This window comes from Crocuta crocuta, unplaced genomic scaffold, assembly GCF_008692635.1.
Source record: "Crocuta crocuta isolate KB4526 unplaced genomic scaffold, BGI_CrCroc_1.0 scaffold551, whole genome shotgun sequence".
Taxonomy (NCBI): domain Eukaryota; kingdom Metazoa; phylum Chordata; class Mammalia; order Carnivora; family Hyaenidae; genus Crocuta; species Crocuta crocuta.
Genome location: NW_027530969.1, coordinates 2,570,197 through 2,586,134, shown reverse-complemented (window position 1 = coordinate 2,586,134; position 15,938 = coordinate 2,570,197). Strand labels below are relative to the sequence as shown.

At 41.7% G+C, this 15,938-nt stretch overlaps 2 protein-coding genes across 2 annotated transcripts in view; both read left to right on the top strand.

Annotated features, from left to right (window-relative positions):
- The window catches only part of PRSS51 (serine protease 51), a 28,931-nt gene extending 21,507 nt beyond the window's left edge, over window positions 1-7,424 (top strand). The window contains exons 6-7 of the mRNA XM_077769738.1: window positions 6,693-6,825; window positions 7,255-7,424. Coding sequence (XP_077625864.1) covers window positions 6,693-6,825; window positions 7,255-7,280 — 159 coding nt within the window. The 3' untranslated portion in view covers window positions 7,281-7,424. The remainder of the gene's footprint in view (window positions 1-6,692; window positions 6,826-7,254) is intronic.
- A 3,878-nt stretch (window positions 7,425-11,302) lies between these two features.
- Window positions 11,303-15,938, top strand: part of LOC144236113 (serine protease 52-like) — a 16,879-nt gene continuing 12,243 nt past the window's right edge. The window contains exon 1 of the mRNA XM_077769737.1: window positions 11,303-11,368. Coding sequence (XP_077625863.1) covers window positions 11,303-11,368 — 66 coding nt within the window. The remainder of the gene's footprint in view (window positions 11,369-15,938) is intronic.

Sequence of the window (15,938 nt, the reverse complement as noted above, 5' to 3'; positions counted from 1 at the left end):
AGAACAGATTTTAAAAATGGTTTATCATTAATAGATCTTCACTAATATTTTTAATCATTAAAAGCATGCTATTTAAAACACAGAAGGTGGTTTATGTAGGTATAGCTACAGCATCATAGTGTGTAATAAAAACCTAGAGAAAAACATAAATGCTCATCATCAGAAGCATGAATAACTAAGTTTCAGTATAGTATAGTCATACAACAGAATACCATTTAGAGGTGATAACATACAGGAACAAGAGTTAACCTGAATAACATAGTTCATAATCACAGACAAAAGCAAGTTGCAGAAAAATATGCAACTATGATAACCCTTTCTATACATTTTTGAAATACTCAAGAGATTACAATTGCTTAGTATATATTCAGATATAGAAAAGTTATAAATTCAAGGGAAAGATAAATACACAGCTCAGGCTATTTACTATGACTGGAGGTGGAGAGACCCACAGAGACCTTCAAGTGGGTTCATAGTGTTTTGGTTCTTAAAGTGTGAAGTATATGTGGTGTTTATTATATTATTATTTGTACCATTTTTGTCTTAAATACCTTACCAAATTTATAAAAGAAATGAAAAGAAGAAAAGGAGGACATTTGAAGTGTTTATAATCTCTTCTCATTTTGCAAAGCAAAATGCATATGGAACGGTAAAACCAGTACTTAAAAGAGATGGTTAAAGGGAAAATAAAGATAAAAGAATAAAGCAGTTCCCGGTAAAGGTGGCAGATAGAACTGCACTATGAAAGCAGGTTTAGTTAGAAGGTTGCTTCTCCACTTTGCCCATAATCTTATAAGCAGAAGTTATGGGTCTCTGCTATTCAGGCCACATCTTTGTGGCTCTGACTTGAGACCAGGAGGCTGGTGCTACAGCCAGTAATTGGGAAGAAGCAGAAAACAGCTTCCTCTTTCACTGGCCCAGCTGTCTTGCAGCCCTAAGGCTGATGACAAGAAGGGAATGAAGAGGTAGGCCACTATAAAAACTCGACTCTACTGGAGTCCAGTTTCTGCGGCCACTGCTACTGCCTTCCTTCTGCATTTCTAGTATTAGCAAGTGCATCTCATTGGACCCTGAATCACATCTAAAATGTCAGTGCAAGGGAATTGGAAATTGCAATTCATAGGCTTACAAATCTCATGACACAGAAAAATGGGGATTTAGGCTTTAGGGAACTGAATTTTGAGTGCTACTAGACACTATCTAGCAAACCCACACCACTTTGGCTTCTCAGCATATATACACACAACCTTCTACTATGTTAAAAATTCTAGAAAACAAGAATAGCAATAATATAATGCTTTTGCCTAGCACAATACAAATATTCTTCATATAAACAAAAGCAATCTGATTCTTTTCCCCAAAGTGGGAACCAAAAGTCTCATGAATCACAACATCCTTCTCTGGGTAATAATCATTCCACTTTTAGGAATTCCCACTTATGTCTTTGTGTCACTTTGGAACTGCCAAGAAGCAGATGCTAAGGCAGAATTATATGTGAAAGGGATTTATTGGGGGAAAATACCTAGGAAGAATAAAAGACAGGGAAGTGGCGGTAAGCAGGATGTCTTCAAACCCCTGTGCAGGTCTGAGAAAGTCTTGATCAAATTGATGGGAAATCCTGAGAAAGATTACCACATTGAGTAGTAGTAATGGACCTGCTCTAGTATCCTCTGCCTGCCACTCTCAGCCATTGCCTGGGTGCAGCCCAAGAGAAGGGTGTTCTCGCCCTGACTGCCATGATGGATTCAAAAGAATAATAGCTAAAAGCTGTTCTCAGCTGCACACTCCCTGCACCAGCTTCTCTCGAAGCAGATCTGAATGGTGCACTTCCTTGACCATCCCAATCTTGTTTCTAAAGACTAAACAATAAATTTAATGACCACCACCACCTTGGAAAGGAAGGAAAAAAAGGAAGTTGGCATATTCAAACATGAAAATCTAGACAGCTACTACAGTTCTTGAGTATATAACCTGAGCCATAGCTGATATATGTGAATTCCTTCATCCAACTTGAATGAAGCTCACATAGTGGTGTGACCCAAATTTTCATTTCTGAGCTCTTGGTGGTTTTGCCTGTCTTGAGTTGCTATAGTTTTTCATTTCGCCTTTTGGATAATGAAATTCTAAGAGCATCCCCTAAGGATTTCATAGACTCCTCGTTGTCTGAACTCTACTTGCAGTAAAACTCTTCTCTTGATAGTCAGGGTCAATCATTTCAGTCTACACACTAACTCTTTCTTTGTCTCCTGGTTCAATAACAGGGAGAGCCCCAAACAGCCAGGTAGCAGTCTCAATTCACAGGTTAATAAAAGAAGCACTCCTGGAAGAGCACTCCTGTCTTCTGGAAGAAGCAGCACACCTCCTTTGGGAGCTAAGGTTTCTAAACCTTCAAAGCTCAACGTTATGTGAAACAAAGTACAACATTTTTTGAATGAATTATTAGGTGGCTGGTGATTGGAACCAGTCCCATTTCTAGCCTTTGATTTACACACCCATGTTTTCTAGCCATAGGAGATTTGGAGAAGTCTATTGAAACTAGTTTTTAATGTATACTATACCTCGTTAAAAGAGCACTCCAACCTCACACATTGTTAGATCTCAATAGGCTGACTTATGGAAACTTCAGGAAGCTATTCTGTTGTTCTGGCAGGTGTGTTGCTTCTTGGGTGGTGGTATTCATGGTAAGATCAGTGACTATCATGGGCATTGCTTCTACTGCATTATAGCCAGTTGGTCAGAAGTTATGCCAAACGGAAAACCATATGATGAATAACTAAGCATTCATTAAGTTATGTGTGATGGGGTGACAGAAGCATGTGGTCAAGGTGAGTACATCCAAATACAAGATATTTTCTATTACATTGATAAAACAAAATTGCTGCCTATTCCACAGAAGGGGCCAAGTGTAGTCAATCTTCCACCAGATGGTTTGTGTGTCTCAGCATCTTCAGCCTGCAGATGATGGTCACAAGGTATTATGAGGATGCTGATGCTTCTCATGGAAATTATTTTCCAATGCCTAATTTAACACAGTATCTTCAGGACTCATATAAGGGCTAGAGCTAAAGGATGGCGGAGCAGGTCACATTTAATAAATTCATTCTGACATTCCTATCCAAGGCTTTTGATTTTTTTTAATATTCTCCAAAGGAATTCCATTTCATGCAGGCCATTATTTGTCCAAGGTTTTAGTTTTCCAACCAAACAGCCAGAGCCAATTACAGCTGCATCAGCTAACTCATTTGAATACAGAATTTCTCTTAAGTTCACCTAGATTCGTAAATTTGGCCCAATCACATTTTACTTTATCCCTCACCTAACTCATTTAGAATCCATATAATCCTCAGGTGTCTACAAATATACATTAGCAGAATGTTGCGGTTCTTTTAATGTATGTATGTATGTATGTATGTATGTATGTATTGAGAGAGAGACAGAGTGCAAGCAGGAGAGGAGAAGAGAAAGAGGGAGACAGAAGCAGTCTCCAGGTTCTGAACTGTCAGCACAGAGCCCAACATAAGACTCAAACTCACTAACGGTGAGACCATGACACTTAACCAACTGAGCCACCCAGGCACACCAAAGTCCTTTTAATGCATACTATCTTCTGGGTCATCTTTGAACTGATGCCCTATGAAGTCTAATGGGAAGACTTTACTTTTGGTTCTGACTCTTATAAGAGTTGGTATGAGTGGGTTGTAGAGAGAATCAGCATTACCTAAAAAAATAATTATTTCAGCTAAGTCATTACAGTCTTCAAAAGGCCTTCCCAGAAAGGACTGGAGGGGCTGCCTCTGATAGAAAGGTAAACTTATGGCATTTGGGGTTTTAAAGTACACTGATTTATCTTAACCCATCCAAATATCCCATGGCAAATTTCTTAGTCATTTTCTTTACCAATTAATCATTTTTCATGTGAACATCTAAAAAAGCTATGAATTAAAGTTATATTGTAATTCTGCCACCTACATATTATTGATACAAAAGAGGTTCTTTTAGGGCAATTGGAGAAGCTTCTCTCTCCCTTGGATAATATCTTTGAGTTGAAAAGCCGCAGGATTTTTGGTTTTGTTTGTTTTCCATAAGCCATCCATTCCATTCTGTCACAGTAGCCCTTGCACTTCTCTTCCACCAGAGCATTCTATCACAAAAGCCACTTGGTCTCTTTGAATAGGTAACTTAATGACAAGTAATGACTTGAGAAACTGTTTTGACATTGCATACCATGGATTCCCAGAATCCCATTTTCTGCTAGTGACAAGGTCATTATTGCCTTCAAATCAAATCAGGCCTTGACAGTACATCTTGGATTCCCCATCTTTGTAGCTGAACTTCCTGCAACCACTTCAAGTACCAAATACTGCATCTGTCACGATTCCATCAGGAAAACAGAAAACATTATGTATCCCAAGCAGAAAGAGATTTAGGACAAAGAAATAGATGCCTACAGAACAATTAAAAGGGCTTGTATACAAACATCAGGAAAAACTGTTGCTTGCTTTCAGGAGCTTAGCAAACTTCAAAAATCATGGGAACTTACTGTTCCTCAAAAATCAATGATCTTACTATTCTCTTCAGCATTAGAGTGATGATTTGTAGGAGGATACCCAAAGGTAATGACAAAAACCTCACAGCTGTCGGTCTGCTAAAATCTGCATGCCTATACGTAGCTGCTATGACAAATGATAGTTTCTCCCTGTTCTCTGCTTCCTGAAACTTGGCTAAGGATCTAAATGGAAGGCTACTGGGCTTCTCAGACATGTAGCCCCAAGCTTTCAGCCTCTATAATTTATAGGAGAGCTTAGAAAGGCAGAGATGGTGCTAAATATCAATATACAATATCTAGCATATCCTCTACTGAATGTGGAAAACAAGAAGAGTAATTCCCTTAGACAGTTGCCACGAGTGTTAAATGAGATATAACACTGGCAAAGTCCTGAGCATAGTATATTATACATGAAAAAGCTTAATGAGTAGCTTGATATCTTTATTAGCCCTAAAATATAGCTTTCAATTCTGTTCTCTGGGCTAAAGCACTAGATGATTCTGTATAGTTGTTTTCCATTTGTACCCCATTTCCCCACTGCAGATCTCCTGGCTGTCCTTCCCTGGGTCCTGGTAGCCTGGCTCCTAGGAGTGAATCACATGGGACAGTAAATCTCATTTGGCTTGCCCTCAGCAATGGGAGATACTGGCAGGAAGTGAGAGGGTTAGGGGTTTTTCCTCCCTGTCCCTTCCCATTGAGACATTGTGCTACCAGTGGCAGAGACCCTCCTTGACTCAGTTCGGGCTCTGTGACCCTCCTCCGCACCTGTTCTTCTCACTGGATTCCAGTAAGTATACCTTTTTTCCTTGCGCCTTTGACTCACTGCTATTACCTGACTCTGGAGCATCTTCTACATGTGGGTCCCTTTAAGATGCCCATAACTCTTTCTTACTGCCTTCACTAAGTACCTTCATTTGAAAATACTGAGTGGAGTTCTGTTTCCTTCTGGGACTCTTCCCAATTGATATGCTCAGGATTATCTGCCTTAATAGCTGGGCCTGTGATTTTAGAGCCATCAGAGGGCTGGATGGAAATTCAGAAAGTTGTAACAGTGCTCAGGAACGAACTGCAGTGGAACAACGAGGAGCACAAAGACTTCACCCACCTTTCTTGACAGATGTGAGGACTTCACCTCCAAAAAAACCAATGAGCTATCAGCAAACAGGCAGTTTACTCAAGGGAAAATAAGTCCAAGGACCCATCTTGCGCCCTTGTCCAAAATGGGAGTCAGCGAACCCGGGGTCGAGTCTCTGTAACCTTGTGCCCAAATGCTCCAAGCAGCCTGTAACGAGAAAGAATCAGGGCACAGCTGAAATCCAAAAGGGAAAGGAAACAGGCTAAGATCCATGGGGAACAATGTCTATTTCTTAATCTGTCTCCTGCCCCAAATAGCTCCGCTCTCCTCCCCCACTTGTGTTTACGTGTCTGTTTCTTTCCCTGGCAGCAGATGCCACCAGGCCTTAAAGTAGGTCACAAAGGGCGGTGATGAGCCGACACAGGCCCTCAGGCCACGTCCTCCCCTGACCTCACTCCCCGGTTCGGGTCGGTCCGGAGACCCACATGAGCCCCTGCTCTCCAAAGCACCCTGGCAGGGTCCGCGCTCCCTAGAACCACAGCGAGTGGGGGTTCCTCTGTCCAGCCTGTGAGTGGGCAGGGGACCTGTTCTGAACTGGCAGCAGAGGGGACAGCACTGGGCTGGGCTGTAGCCCTCCCCGCCCCATCCTGCCCCTGCCCTTTCATCCCCTCCAACCACAGCCCTGCTTCACTGCCCTCAGGGACGCGCATTCTTCCCAGGGCAGTCAGGGAGCAATATGTTTCTCCAGAGAAGCACCGGGGTCCCTTTCACACAGACCCACAGGGTCCAAACCAGGGCTCCCAACACGTACCGGGGGCAGCCTTGGTATGATGGGTAGAGCACACATATTCGAGTCAGGAAACCAGACTTCAAACCCAGTTACCTGAGGCACAGGCCCGTGAGAGCTTGGCCGGAATAACCCAGCTGGGAAGCGGCAGAGCCCAGGCCCGCAAGGACCCACTGCACACCCCAAGTCACGCGTGTCTGCCTCCCTCACAGCTGGACCTCCCAGCTCTCCTCGGGACCCTCTCTGCCCAGCATCCGTTCCTCATGGTGCCTTTCTCTCCCCAGGTTCTTTCAGAGCACGGCTATGGCCCGATCACGACCGACATCCGGGAGGGACAAACTTTCTACTACGCGGAAGAGTACCACCAGCAGTACCTGAGCAAGAACCCCGATGAGTACTGCGGCCTTGGTGGCACCGGTATGCCCAGTCTGCTTTGGGTTATGGGCCCAGAATTTAAATGCTGGAACCCTGGCCGCCAGTGTGGCTGATTTTTGGTAACGGGTCCTAATAAGTAAGGCTAGTAATTACAGTAATAATAAAGAATAATTAAGGTTAAGTGAGGTAATAAGAGTGGGGCCCTGATGCTCTGGGATAGTGTTTTTTTAAATGTTTATTTTTAGATAATGTGAGTGGGGGAGGGGCCGATGGAGGGGGAAGGATATGAAGAGAGCTCTGCGCTGACAGCAGTGAGCCTGATGTGGGGCTCCAGCTCATGAACTGTAAGATCATGACAGCTGAAGTCCATGCGCAATTAACTGAGCCCCCCAGGTGCTCCAGGATTAGTGTTTTTTATAAGAAGAGACACTGGAATGTGTGTTCCTGCTCTCTCCTATTTCTCTCTCTAAGTCTCTCCCTCCCTCCACAAACACTAACTGAGGAAGCCCATCCCAGGACACCGTGAGAAGCTGGCCATGTGCAAGCCAGGAAGAGGGCCCTCACCAGCAACAGAATAATCTAGCACCTTGATCTCCGACTTCCAGCCTCCAAAACAGAGAAAATAAATTTCTGTTGCATGAGCCACCCAGTCTGTGGCATTTTGTTATGGCAGCCTGAACAGACTAATACAATATTAATAAAAATCATTTCCCCCCCCCACAAGGCTGGCCCTTGAGGTTACAGCAGAAAGGCTTTTAACAAATGGGGCAAGTCTTCTGTGGTTCACATCAGTGGCTTTTCAAAGTGTGCAAAGTATAAAGGCATTTTTAAAAGTCTGATTTAAAGGTATCATTTATATTTATTTAGTAATTTCACTTAAGGTGTATGGTATTAAGAACCCTGACAAATAAAGGGGACCTAGGTGGGTCAGTTGGCTGACTCTGCGACTCTTGATTCCAGCTCAGGTTAAGATTTCATGGTTCATGAGTTCGAGCCCCACATTGGGCTCTGCACTGACAGCACAGAGCCTGCTTGAGATTCTCTCCTTTTCTCTCTGCCCCTCCTCAGATCACTCTCTCTCTCTCTCTCAAGATAAATAAATAAATAAAACTTGAAAAAAAATTAAGAATCCTGGGGTGGCTGGGTGGCTCAGTCGGTTAAGCATTGGACTTTGGCTCAGGTCATGATCTCACAGTTTGTGGGTTCAAGCCCCGCATCAGGCCCTGTGCTGACAAGCTCAGAGCCTGGAACACACTTTGGTTTCTGTGTCTCCCTCTCTCTCTGTCCCTACCTTACTCGTACTCTGTCCCTCGCTGAAAATAAATAAATGTTAAAAATTAAAAAAAATTAAGAAATCTGACAAATATAAATAGGTGTGTAATCACTACCACAATGCAGACATAGAAACTTCCCACCCACACTCCAAAAATATGTTCCCCATGCCCTTAGTAACCCATCCCCTTCCCCAAATCCCAGTCCCGGGCAACAACTCATGCATTCTCTGTGCCTGTTGTTTGTCTTTTTAGAATGCCATCTAAATGGCACACACTGAATGCAGTTGCTTCTTCCATTTAGCATAATTCATTTGAGATTCATGTTGCCACACGTATCTATATCTGTTCCTTTTCATGGCTGAATAGTAGTGCTGTGGTCTGGATGTACCACTATTTATCCATTCACCCAATGATGGACATGTAGGTTGTTACCAGTTTTTAGCAATTATGAATAAGGTCACTGTAAACATTGTGAGCTTTTAGTGTGGACACATGTCTTCATACAATGGTGTTTTGTTAAAAGTGTGAATTCATCTACTGATGTGCTGGGAGATTTTGAGATTCTTTAGGGTCCAAATGAAGATAATGCATATGCTATGTTATCTCGTTCTGGACTCTGGGCCAGCCATTGGAAGCAATGTGGTTAAGCTAGGCAGGACTGTGGGTGACATTGGAAATTCTTTATATATATATATATATATATATATTTAGTTTATTTATTTCTGAGAAAGACAGAGACAGAGATAGAACATGAGTGGGGGAGGAGCAGAGAAAGAAGAAGACACAGAATCTGAAACAGGCTCCAGGCGCTGAGCTGCCAACACAGAGGCTGATATGGGGCTTGAACAAATGAACCGTGAGATCATGACATGAGCCAAAGTTGGACGCTTAACCAATTGAGTCACCCAGGTGCGCCAACACTGGAAATTCTTTATCTCTGCTCTCTTCCACCTCATATGGACACAGGCTAACTAGCCCCAAAATATGCGACATTTATAGCCTCAGTGAAACTCAACTTCAGCCTGTTTTCCAAAGAACAGCGGTGAGAAAACTTTCCCTTCCATTTCAGCCCCCTTCCTGGCCTAGAAAAATATGAGCTAAGTGGGTAAATTCTAATGCTTTGTTTATACCTATGCAAAGTATCGGAAATGCTTGTGTGAAAAGTCTATACCCAATAACGTGAACTAATTTCCTAATATTGCATCTGCCTTTTGCTTATTCTGACAGAATATTTCCAAGAGTTTTAAAGATAAATTTTAAAGCCTCAAAACAGCTAGGAAAAGAAAAATCCCCATGGTCACTTCCCCTGAAATGGAAATCCATTATGTATAGAATTTTTGAAAATGTTTATATCTATCACTGCCTTGCCAGTCTTTAGGAATAATGCTTGTTCCCCCCATACCTGTCACATCCATGGTGATTGCTCATGAGAATTATTCAGTGGCTGGATATTAGGGAAGACTGTTGATTCAGATTTGAGCTTTATTCAATAAATTGATCTCTGTCTCCTGCTCAAACTTGTACATTATTCCAATGCAACCTTTTAGTTTAGACCATTTGAAATTGCCAATACTTTGGAGATACAAAAACAGAAATTATATATGGTTTGACTTAAAAGTTCCTATAGTTCCCATATACCTTTGCATGTTTGTGCATGTTTTCTGCCCATCTAGAATGCCATCATTACTTTCTTAGGACTGCCATAACAAAGCACCACAAACTGGGTGGTGTAGAACAACAGAAATTTTTCTGGAGCTCTAGATGCCAGAAGTCCAAAATCAAGGTGTCAGGATGCCATACTCCCTTGGAGGCAGTAAGGAGGGATCTGTTCCAGGCCTCTCTCCATGCTTCTGGTAGTTCCTTGGTTTGTGGCAGCCTAACTCCAACCTTCACATGGCATTCTCCCTCTCCTCTCTCTCTCTCTATGTGTGTGTGTATCCAAAGTTTTCCTTTTCATAAGGACACCAGTCATATTGGATTAGAAGCCAACCCTCCTCCAGGAAGACCTTATCTTAACTAATTTATCTGTAATGACCCTGTTTCCAAATAAAGTCATAATCTGAGGTACTGAGGTTTAGGACTTCAAAAGAAGAATTTTGAAAAGACACCATTCTATCCATAACAAATACCTCTCTGCCTTTTCCTAAAACCATTTCTCTTTGTAGATTGACTTGGCTGAGACAGAGTTTATTTCATCTAGAGAATCTTCCTTAATAGCCTCTTTCTCCCACACACCGTATACACATGCTCCTCCCAGACTAGTTAGGGTGCCCCTCTGCAGTTCACAGTGATACACTGACTCTGCTGTGTTGTTGATGTCTTTGGTCACATGTCTCTCCCAGCTGGGTATGTGCTTTTAGGAGACAGAACAAATATTGTTCATTTTTGTATCATCCTCCAAGCTTGGTATGTGGAAAGTGCCCAATAAAGTGCTACCTAACCTACTGCACAAATGAATGGACTGCATCAACAGAAACCACCCTGCAGCTGATCTATGCATGGATCTGTACTTTATGCATGTTTTGTTTATAGACACTGCTGGTTAATGTTCCTTCCTTTGCTGGAAGCCCATAGAGATGCAATTAGTAGAGATGAAATTAGTAGAAACTTAAAATCATGGGCTTGGTATTTGCCAAGTCCTGTGCTAGGATATGCATATTAACTCATTAATACTCCCAACTATATAATGAATCATTATTATCTCCATTTTACAGATGAGTAATCTGAGGCTCAAAGTTCAGTAGCTCCCCTAACGTCCCACTGGTAATGTGAGCTCTCTTCTTTAGGCGTCCTTTAGCTATCATTTCTCTGCTGTATCACCTGAGTTGTTTGGGCCAAAACCCTTGGATCCTTTCTCCTGGGGAGTGCCTTTAGCTCTTCTGTCCTGATGCATTAATGGATCTGAGAGACTCTGAGATGCCTCAACTTGCAGGAGCCCAACTGGTGTGGAGTTCTCCCACTATCCTGCTTCTGGCCCCCAGTTCCACACTGACCTACACATCCCAGAGGATTGGCTCACAGAAATCATTAAGCCCTGGATGCAGGTGCCACTTTGTTGCCTTGTCTGGACCATGGCTGTTCTACCCAGTGCTCTATTGTGACCTCAATGGTCAGGGTGGGCTGTCAGATAGCAGGCACAGAGAGCAAAGCCCGGGCTCAATCCCTATGAATTGAATCTACACAGTATCACCTGGAGGCTTTCCATTGGCTTGATTAAAGACCAGTGCTGATGATGGGATGGAGGCATGGAAGAGCAGTACTTCTGCTGCTGGTCACCTTGCTGCTGTCCTGGGCACACAGCTCCTCAGCATGTAAGTCTCTCATGGTGTTCTTGGGTCTGTGCCTCACCAGGGCCCTTGCACTTTGGTGGGGGTGGGGACAGGAGAATCCCCTGGGAAACTTGTTCAAAAGGTTAAGTTCTAGATGCTGATTCCACAGTCCTTGGTGGGATCCAGGGAACTGCACTTTTAATAAGCTCTTTAGGTACAGGGGTGCCTGGACCAGACTTTCAGATCATTGCTCCCAGAACATCTTCAACTTTAAAATTACATATGGAGGAGGCTGGTGTGCGTGTGTGTGTGTGCGCGCTCGCCTGAATATTTTATATCTACATTACATCCCAGAGTTTTCCATAGTGAATGTTGATGTAAGAAAAACCTTTGAGAGGGGTAACCAGCCATCAAGCTGGACATACAAAGTAGCCATATCCTACAGCTTTCAGGTCATGATGCAGGCTGCTTTCTCTTTGAAAACATTCTAAAGGATTACGTGGAGCCAAACTGGCCTAATGCAAAACAGTACCATGATATAACTATAGTAAAGGCAGTGTATTAATAGCTACTATGGATTCATCTCCCTGGGTCCTGAGAATTTCTGGAGACTTGTGTTATGTTCAGTCATTTGTTGGTTGACAAATATGAAGCCTCTACCATGTGCCAGGAGTTGTTTTAGGAGCTCAGTTTATAACAGAGAATGACATACTTGTGCAGTTTTACTATGTAGTGAGAAGGATGTATTAAACATATAAAATGAGTAAATAAATAAGTTAATTTCAGTTCCTGTTAAGTGGTATGAAGCATGAAAATAGGCTTATATGAAGGAAGGCCTGTAGGTGATTGTTGAGATTGTTCTAGTGGTCACAGTAAGCCTTCCTGAGATTATAAGATTTGGGTCGAGACCCATCTGATGAGAAAGAGACATATTTCCAAACATATGTGATAGCAAGTGCAAAGGCCCTGAACAGTGAATGAGCTCAGTATGTTTTGGAGGCACACAGACATGTGTAACTGGGGCCAAGTGAATAGGAATGAGGCACTGAAGAGAGATGGGTTCAGAGGTGTTAGTGGGGCCCAGATCATGCTAAGCTTCATAAAGGCAGAGTAAAGACTTTGGATTTTATTCTGGTTACAATAGGAAGTCATCAGAGAGTCTATACAGGAGAGTGAGAAATGGGAGGTACTTAAGGAAGAGACACTGGCTGGTGCAGAGGATAGAGTGTGCAGGGGCAGGCCTTCGGTGAGTACGCATGAGAGGATGATGGCCTGGATGGGTTTATAGTGGCAGGCATGAAGGGAAGTGGTTGGTTTCTGGATATCTTTTGGTAATGCTGACTGGACTCGCTGGTGCATTGGATGCCAGGAGACAGAGAAAAGGAGAAATCAAGGATAGTTCCTAGATGATATTCTCATCTAAGCAAAAGGATGCATATAGGTGCTTTTTACTGAACTGTGGGTGACTTATAGGAAAGCAGATTTGGACAGGGGTCAGGTAAGTCAATAGCTCAGTTTGGGCCACATCAAATTTAATATGCCTCTTAGATATTCTTGTGAGACATTGAGTAGGACAGTTGGTTAAAGAGTTGAGGGCTCAGTGGAGAGGTCTGGGAGATCAAATGTGAGATATTCTGGATAAAGATGATATTTGAAGTTATGGCTGGGAGAAGATACTCTAGCTAAAGTTCAAACAAAAGAAGTGGTCTGAAAATTGAGGCTTGGGTTTTGGAAGGGCAGGAAGATTCAGCAAAAGAGTGTAAGAATGGCCATTGATGTAAGAAGACCACCAGCACATGCATTCTCCCACTAAAACTTTGCTCAGAGGTGACCCCAGATTTGATCAAGTGTCTTGGGCAAAATTCAGACCTCTTTCTCCTTGACCCAGACTAGAATAAAACAAAATGACATCCATTTAAGTCAATATTACACGAAATGTTACATTAACACAGCAACAGGCTATGTTAATACTTATCTTTGTATTAAAGATGAGGATATTGAAGCTTAGAGATGTTAAATCAGTGGCTCTAAGTCACACAGCCAGCAAACAATGGAGTCGGCTCCATTGGAGTCAGAAGTTACTCCAAACCTTACTTCCATCCCTCAGCACCAGGTTCCCTGCCAGCTTGGACAAAGCCAGGAACTTTTCATGCTAAAACCACCGTGCCTTCTGCAGACTTGAGTTCTGTCTCTCCAGTAATTCTTCTTTCTCTCATAGTCAACAACATATCAATAGAATCTTTAGGGGGAAATACTATTTCTGAGATACCCGGACAGTACAGGCAGTGAGAAACCACTTTGGAGTAAAAAGCTGAAATGAAACTTTCTTATCTTAAACTGCTTGGTCACATCTCTGGGTCTAGATCAACCAGTCATGTGGGAAAATTCTAGAGTCTAAAGTGATTTCATTCAGGTGGGACTTGCAAAGATATATCTTTGAACACCCCCACCATGAATTTTGCTCTGTGGTGCTGACAGACCCAAAAATTCATTTAGTTCTCTATCAACAGAAAATATAAATCGCTTGGGCTCCCAGGGATTTTCTTAAAATTCACAACCACAGATCTCCTATTTTCCAAGTTAGTCCCAATTCAACCAAGTTGAAATATTAACATATGAAAATATGGGAACATTTCTGTACTTGCATGAGACTTATCATGTAAATAAATTGATATTTCAGTTTGCATAACCAATGTCCGCCTGACATCAATATCAATAAAGCATTTAAAATGTAATTAGGGGTGCCTGGGGTGGCTCAGTTTGTTGAGCTTCCAACTTCGGCTCAGGTCATGATCTCACAGTTCCTGAGTTTGGGCCTCACATCAGGCTCTGTGCTGACAGCTCAGAACCTGGAGCCTGCTTCAGATTCTGTGTCTCTTCAATCTGTTCCTCCCTTGCGTGCGCTTTGTCTCTCTCTCTCAAAAATAAATAAAGATTAAAAATATTTTTAAAAATAAATAAAATGCAATTGAAATCATGTATCTTAAGGAAAAATTAAGAATAAGATGGCTAAAATGTATGTTTTATAAGAATTTAAATAAAGACAACATTTTTACATGATGTAATTCAAGTAAAAATATTTCCCTGTCAGCATTTTGAACTATAAAAGTACACTGTTTTAGAACTGGAAAGAATCTTAGAGATAATTTTATTGAATCCTCTCATTTTATTTTTTTAAGTTTTTATTTAAATTCCAGTTAGTTAACACACAATGTAATATTAGTTTCAGGCGTACAAAATAATATAGTAATTCAACATTTCCATACAACACTTCATGCTCATCACAACAAATACTCTTCTTGAAAAACCTGAAGACTCTACAGGTAGCCCATTTTTACTATAAAGAAATTCTACTAAGTTAATTTTTATATTAAAGAATATACTAATATCTAAACAAAGAATATAGAATTGGGCTTCCAGGGGCTCTACTGAATTTCATATTCACAGGTCTCAGATGGTTCAGATCAGACTCAATTCTGTGTAATTGCCAACAAAGTGGAATATGACAATATGGTGGAATTTTTATACTTCTGTAAGATTTTTAAACCATTTTGTGGTTTCCTCCCACTGATGCTGGATCTGAATAAGTCTGATGCCTCATCTTTAAGAAAATCTTGTAAGAGTCTGAAGGCCCATCTGAGTATTCTTTCTTTTTATGTTCCTTATAAGGCTTCTCAATATATTGGCCACGTATCTCTGCATACGCTCTATTTGTTAATGTAATTCTTGCACTTGTGGCCCCAGACTAACAACCATCCAAATGCTTCCATCTATGATATAGGGAGCTTAGCAATCATATGTTGTCAGCATCTTATGGTTGATATATTCTTTATTAAAAATTTTTATTAACATTTATTTATTTTTGAGAGACAGAGAGAGAGCTTAAGCAGGAGAGATGCAGAGAGAGAGAGAGAGAGAGAATTTGAAGTGGGCTCCAGGTTCCAAGCTGTCAGCACAGAGCCTGATGTGGGGCTCGAACTCACAGATGTTTAACCGACTGAGCCACCCAGGTGCTCCTGGTTGATATATTCTTATGAAAACTTCCAAGCCAAGGCTCCTTTTACAATCTAGAGCTTTGGATCTATTATTTTTCTATCTGGGGTTGTAAGACTTTATATCTATTCTTCATTGAGTTTGCTATTGATGATTCATGCCCAGTATTCAGATATAGCCAGATAATTTTCAATCTCAATTCTGTAATCTTTAATATTAGTTCTTTCTCAGTTTCATGTCATACATTTTTTTTGCACTTTTTTCCCTCAAGTTTAAGATGAATTTTTGCCCATTTAAATTTTAAAAGTGTCTATCAATGCTAGCCTGGTTTGGTGTCCTACTGCCAATCCAACACCCTCAGACCTTCAGCAAAACCTACTGATAGATCATAGTCCTCTTTTCCTGTTGAGCTTAGCTGCACCTTTATTTTTTTTAAATATTTTTTATTTATTTCTGAAAGAGAGAGACAGACAGCGTGAGCAGGGGAGGGTCAGAGAGAGAAGGAGATACAGAATCTGAAACAGGCTCCAGGCTCTGAGCTGGCAGTAAGCACAGAGCCCGACGCGGGCTCACGAACCGTGAGATCGTGACCTGAGCCGAAGTCGGACGCTTAAAGGAC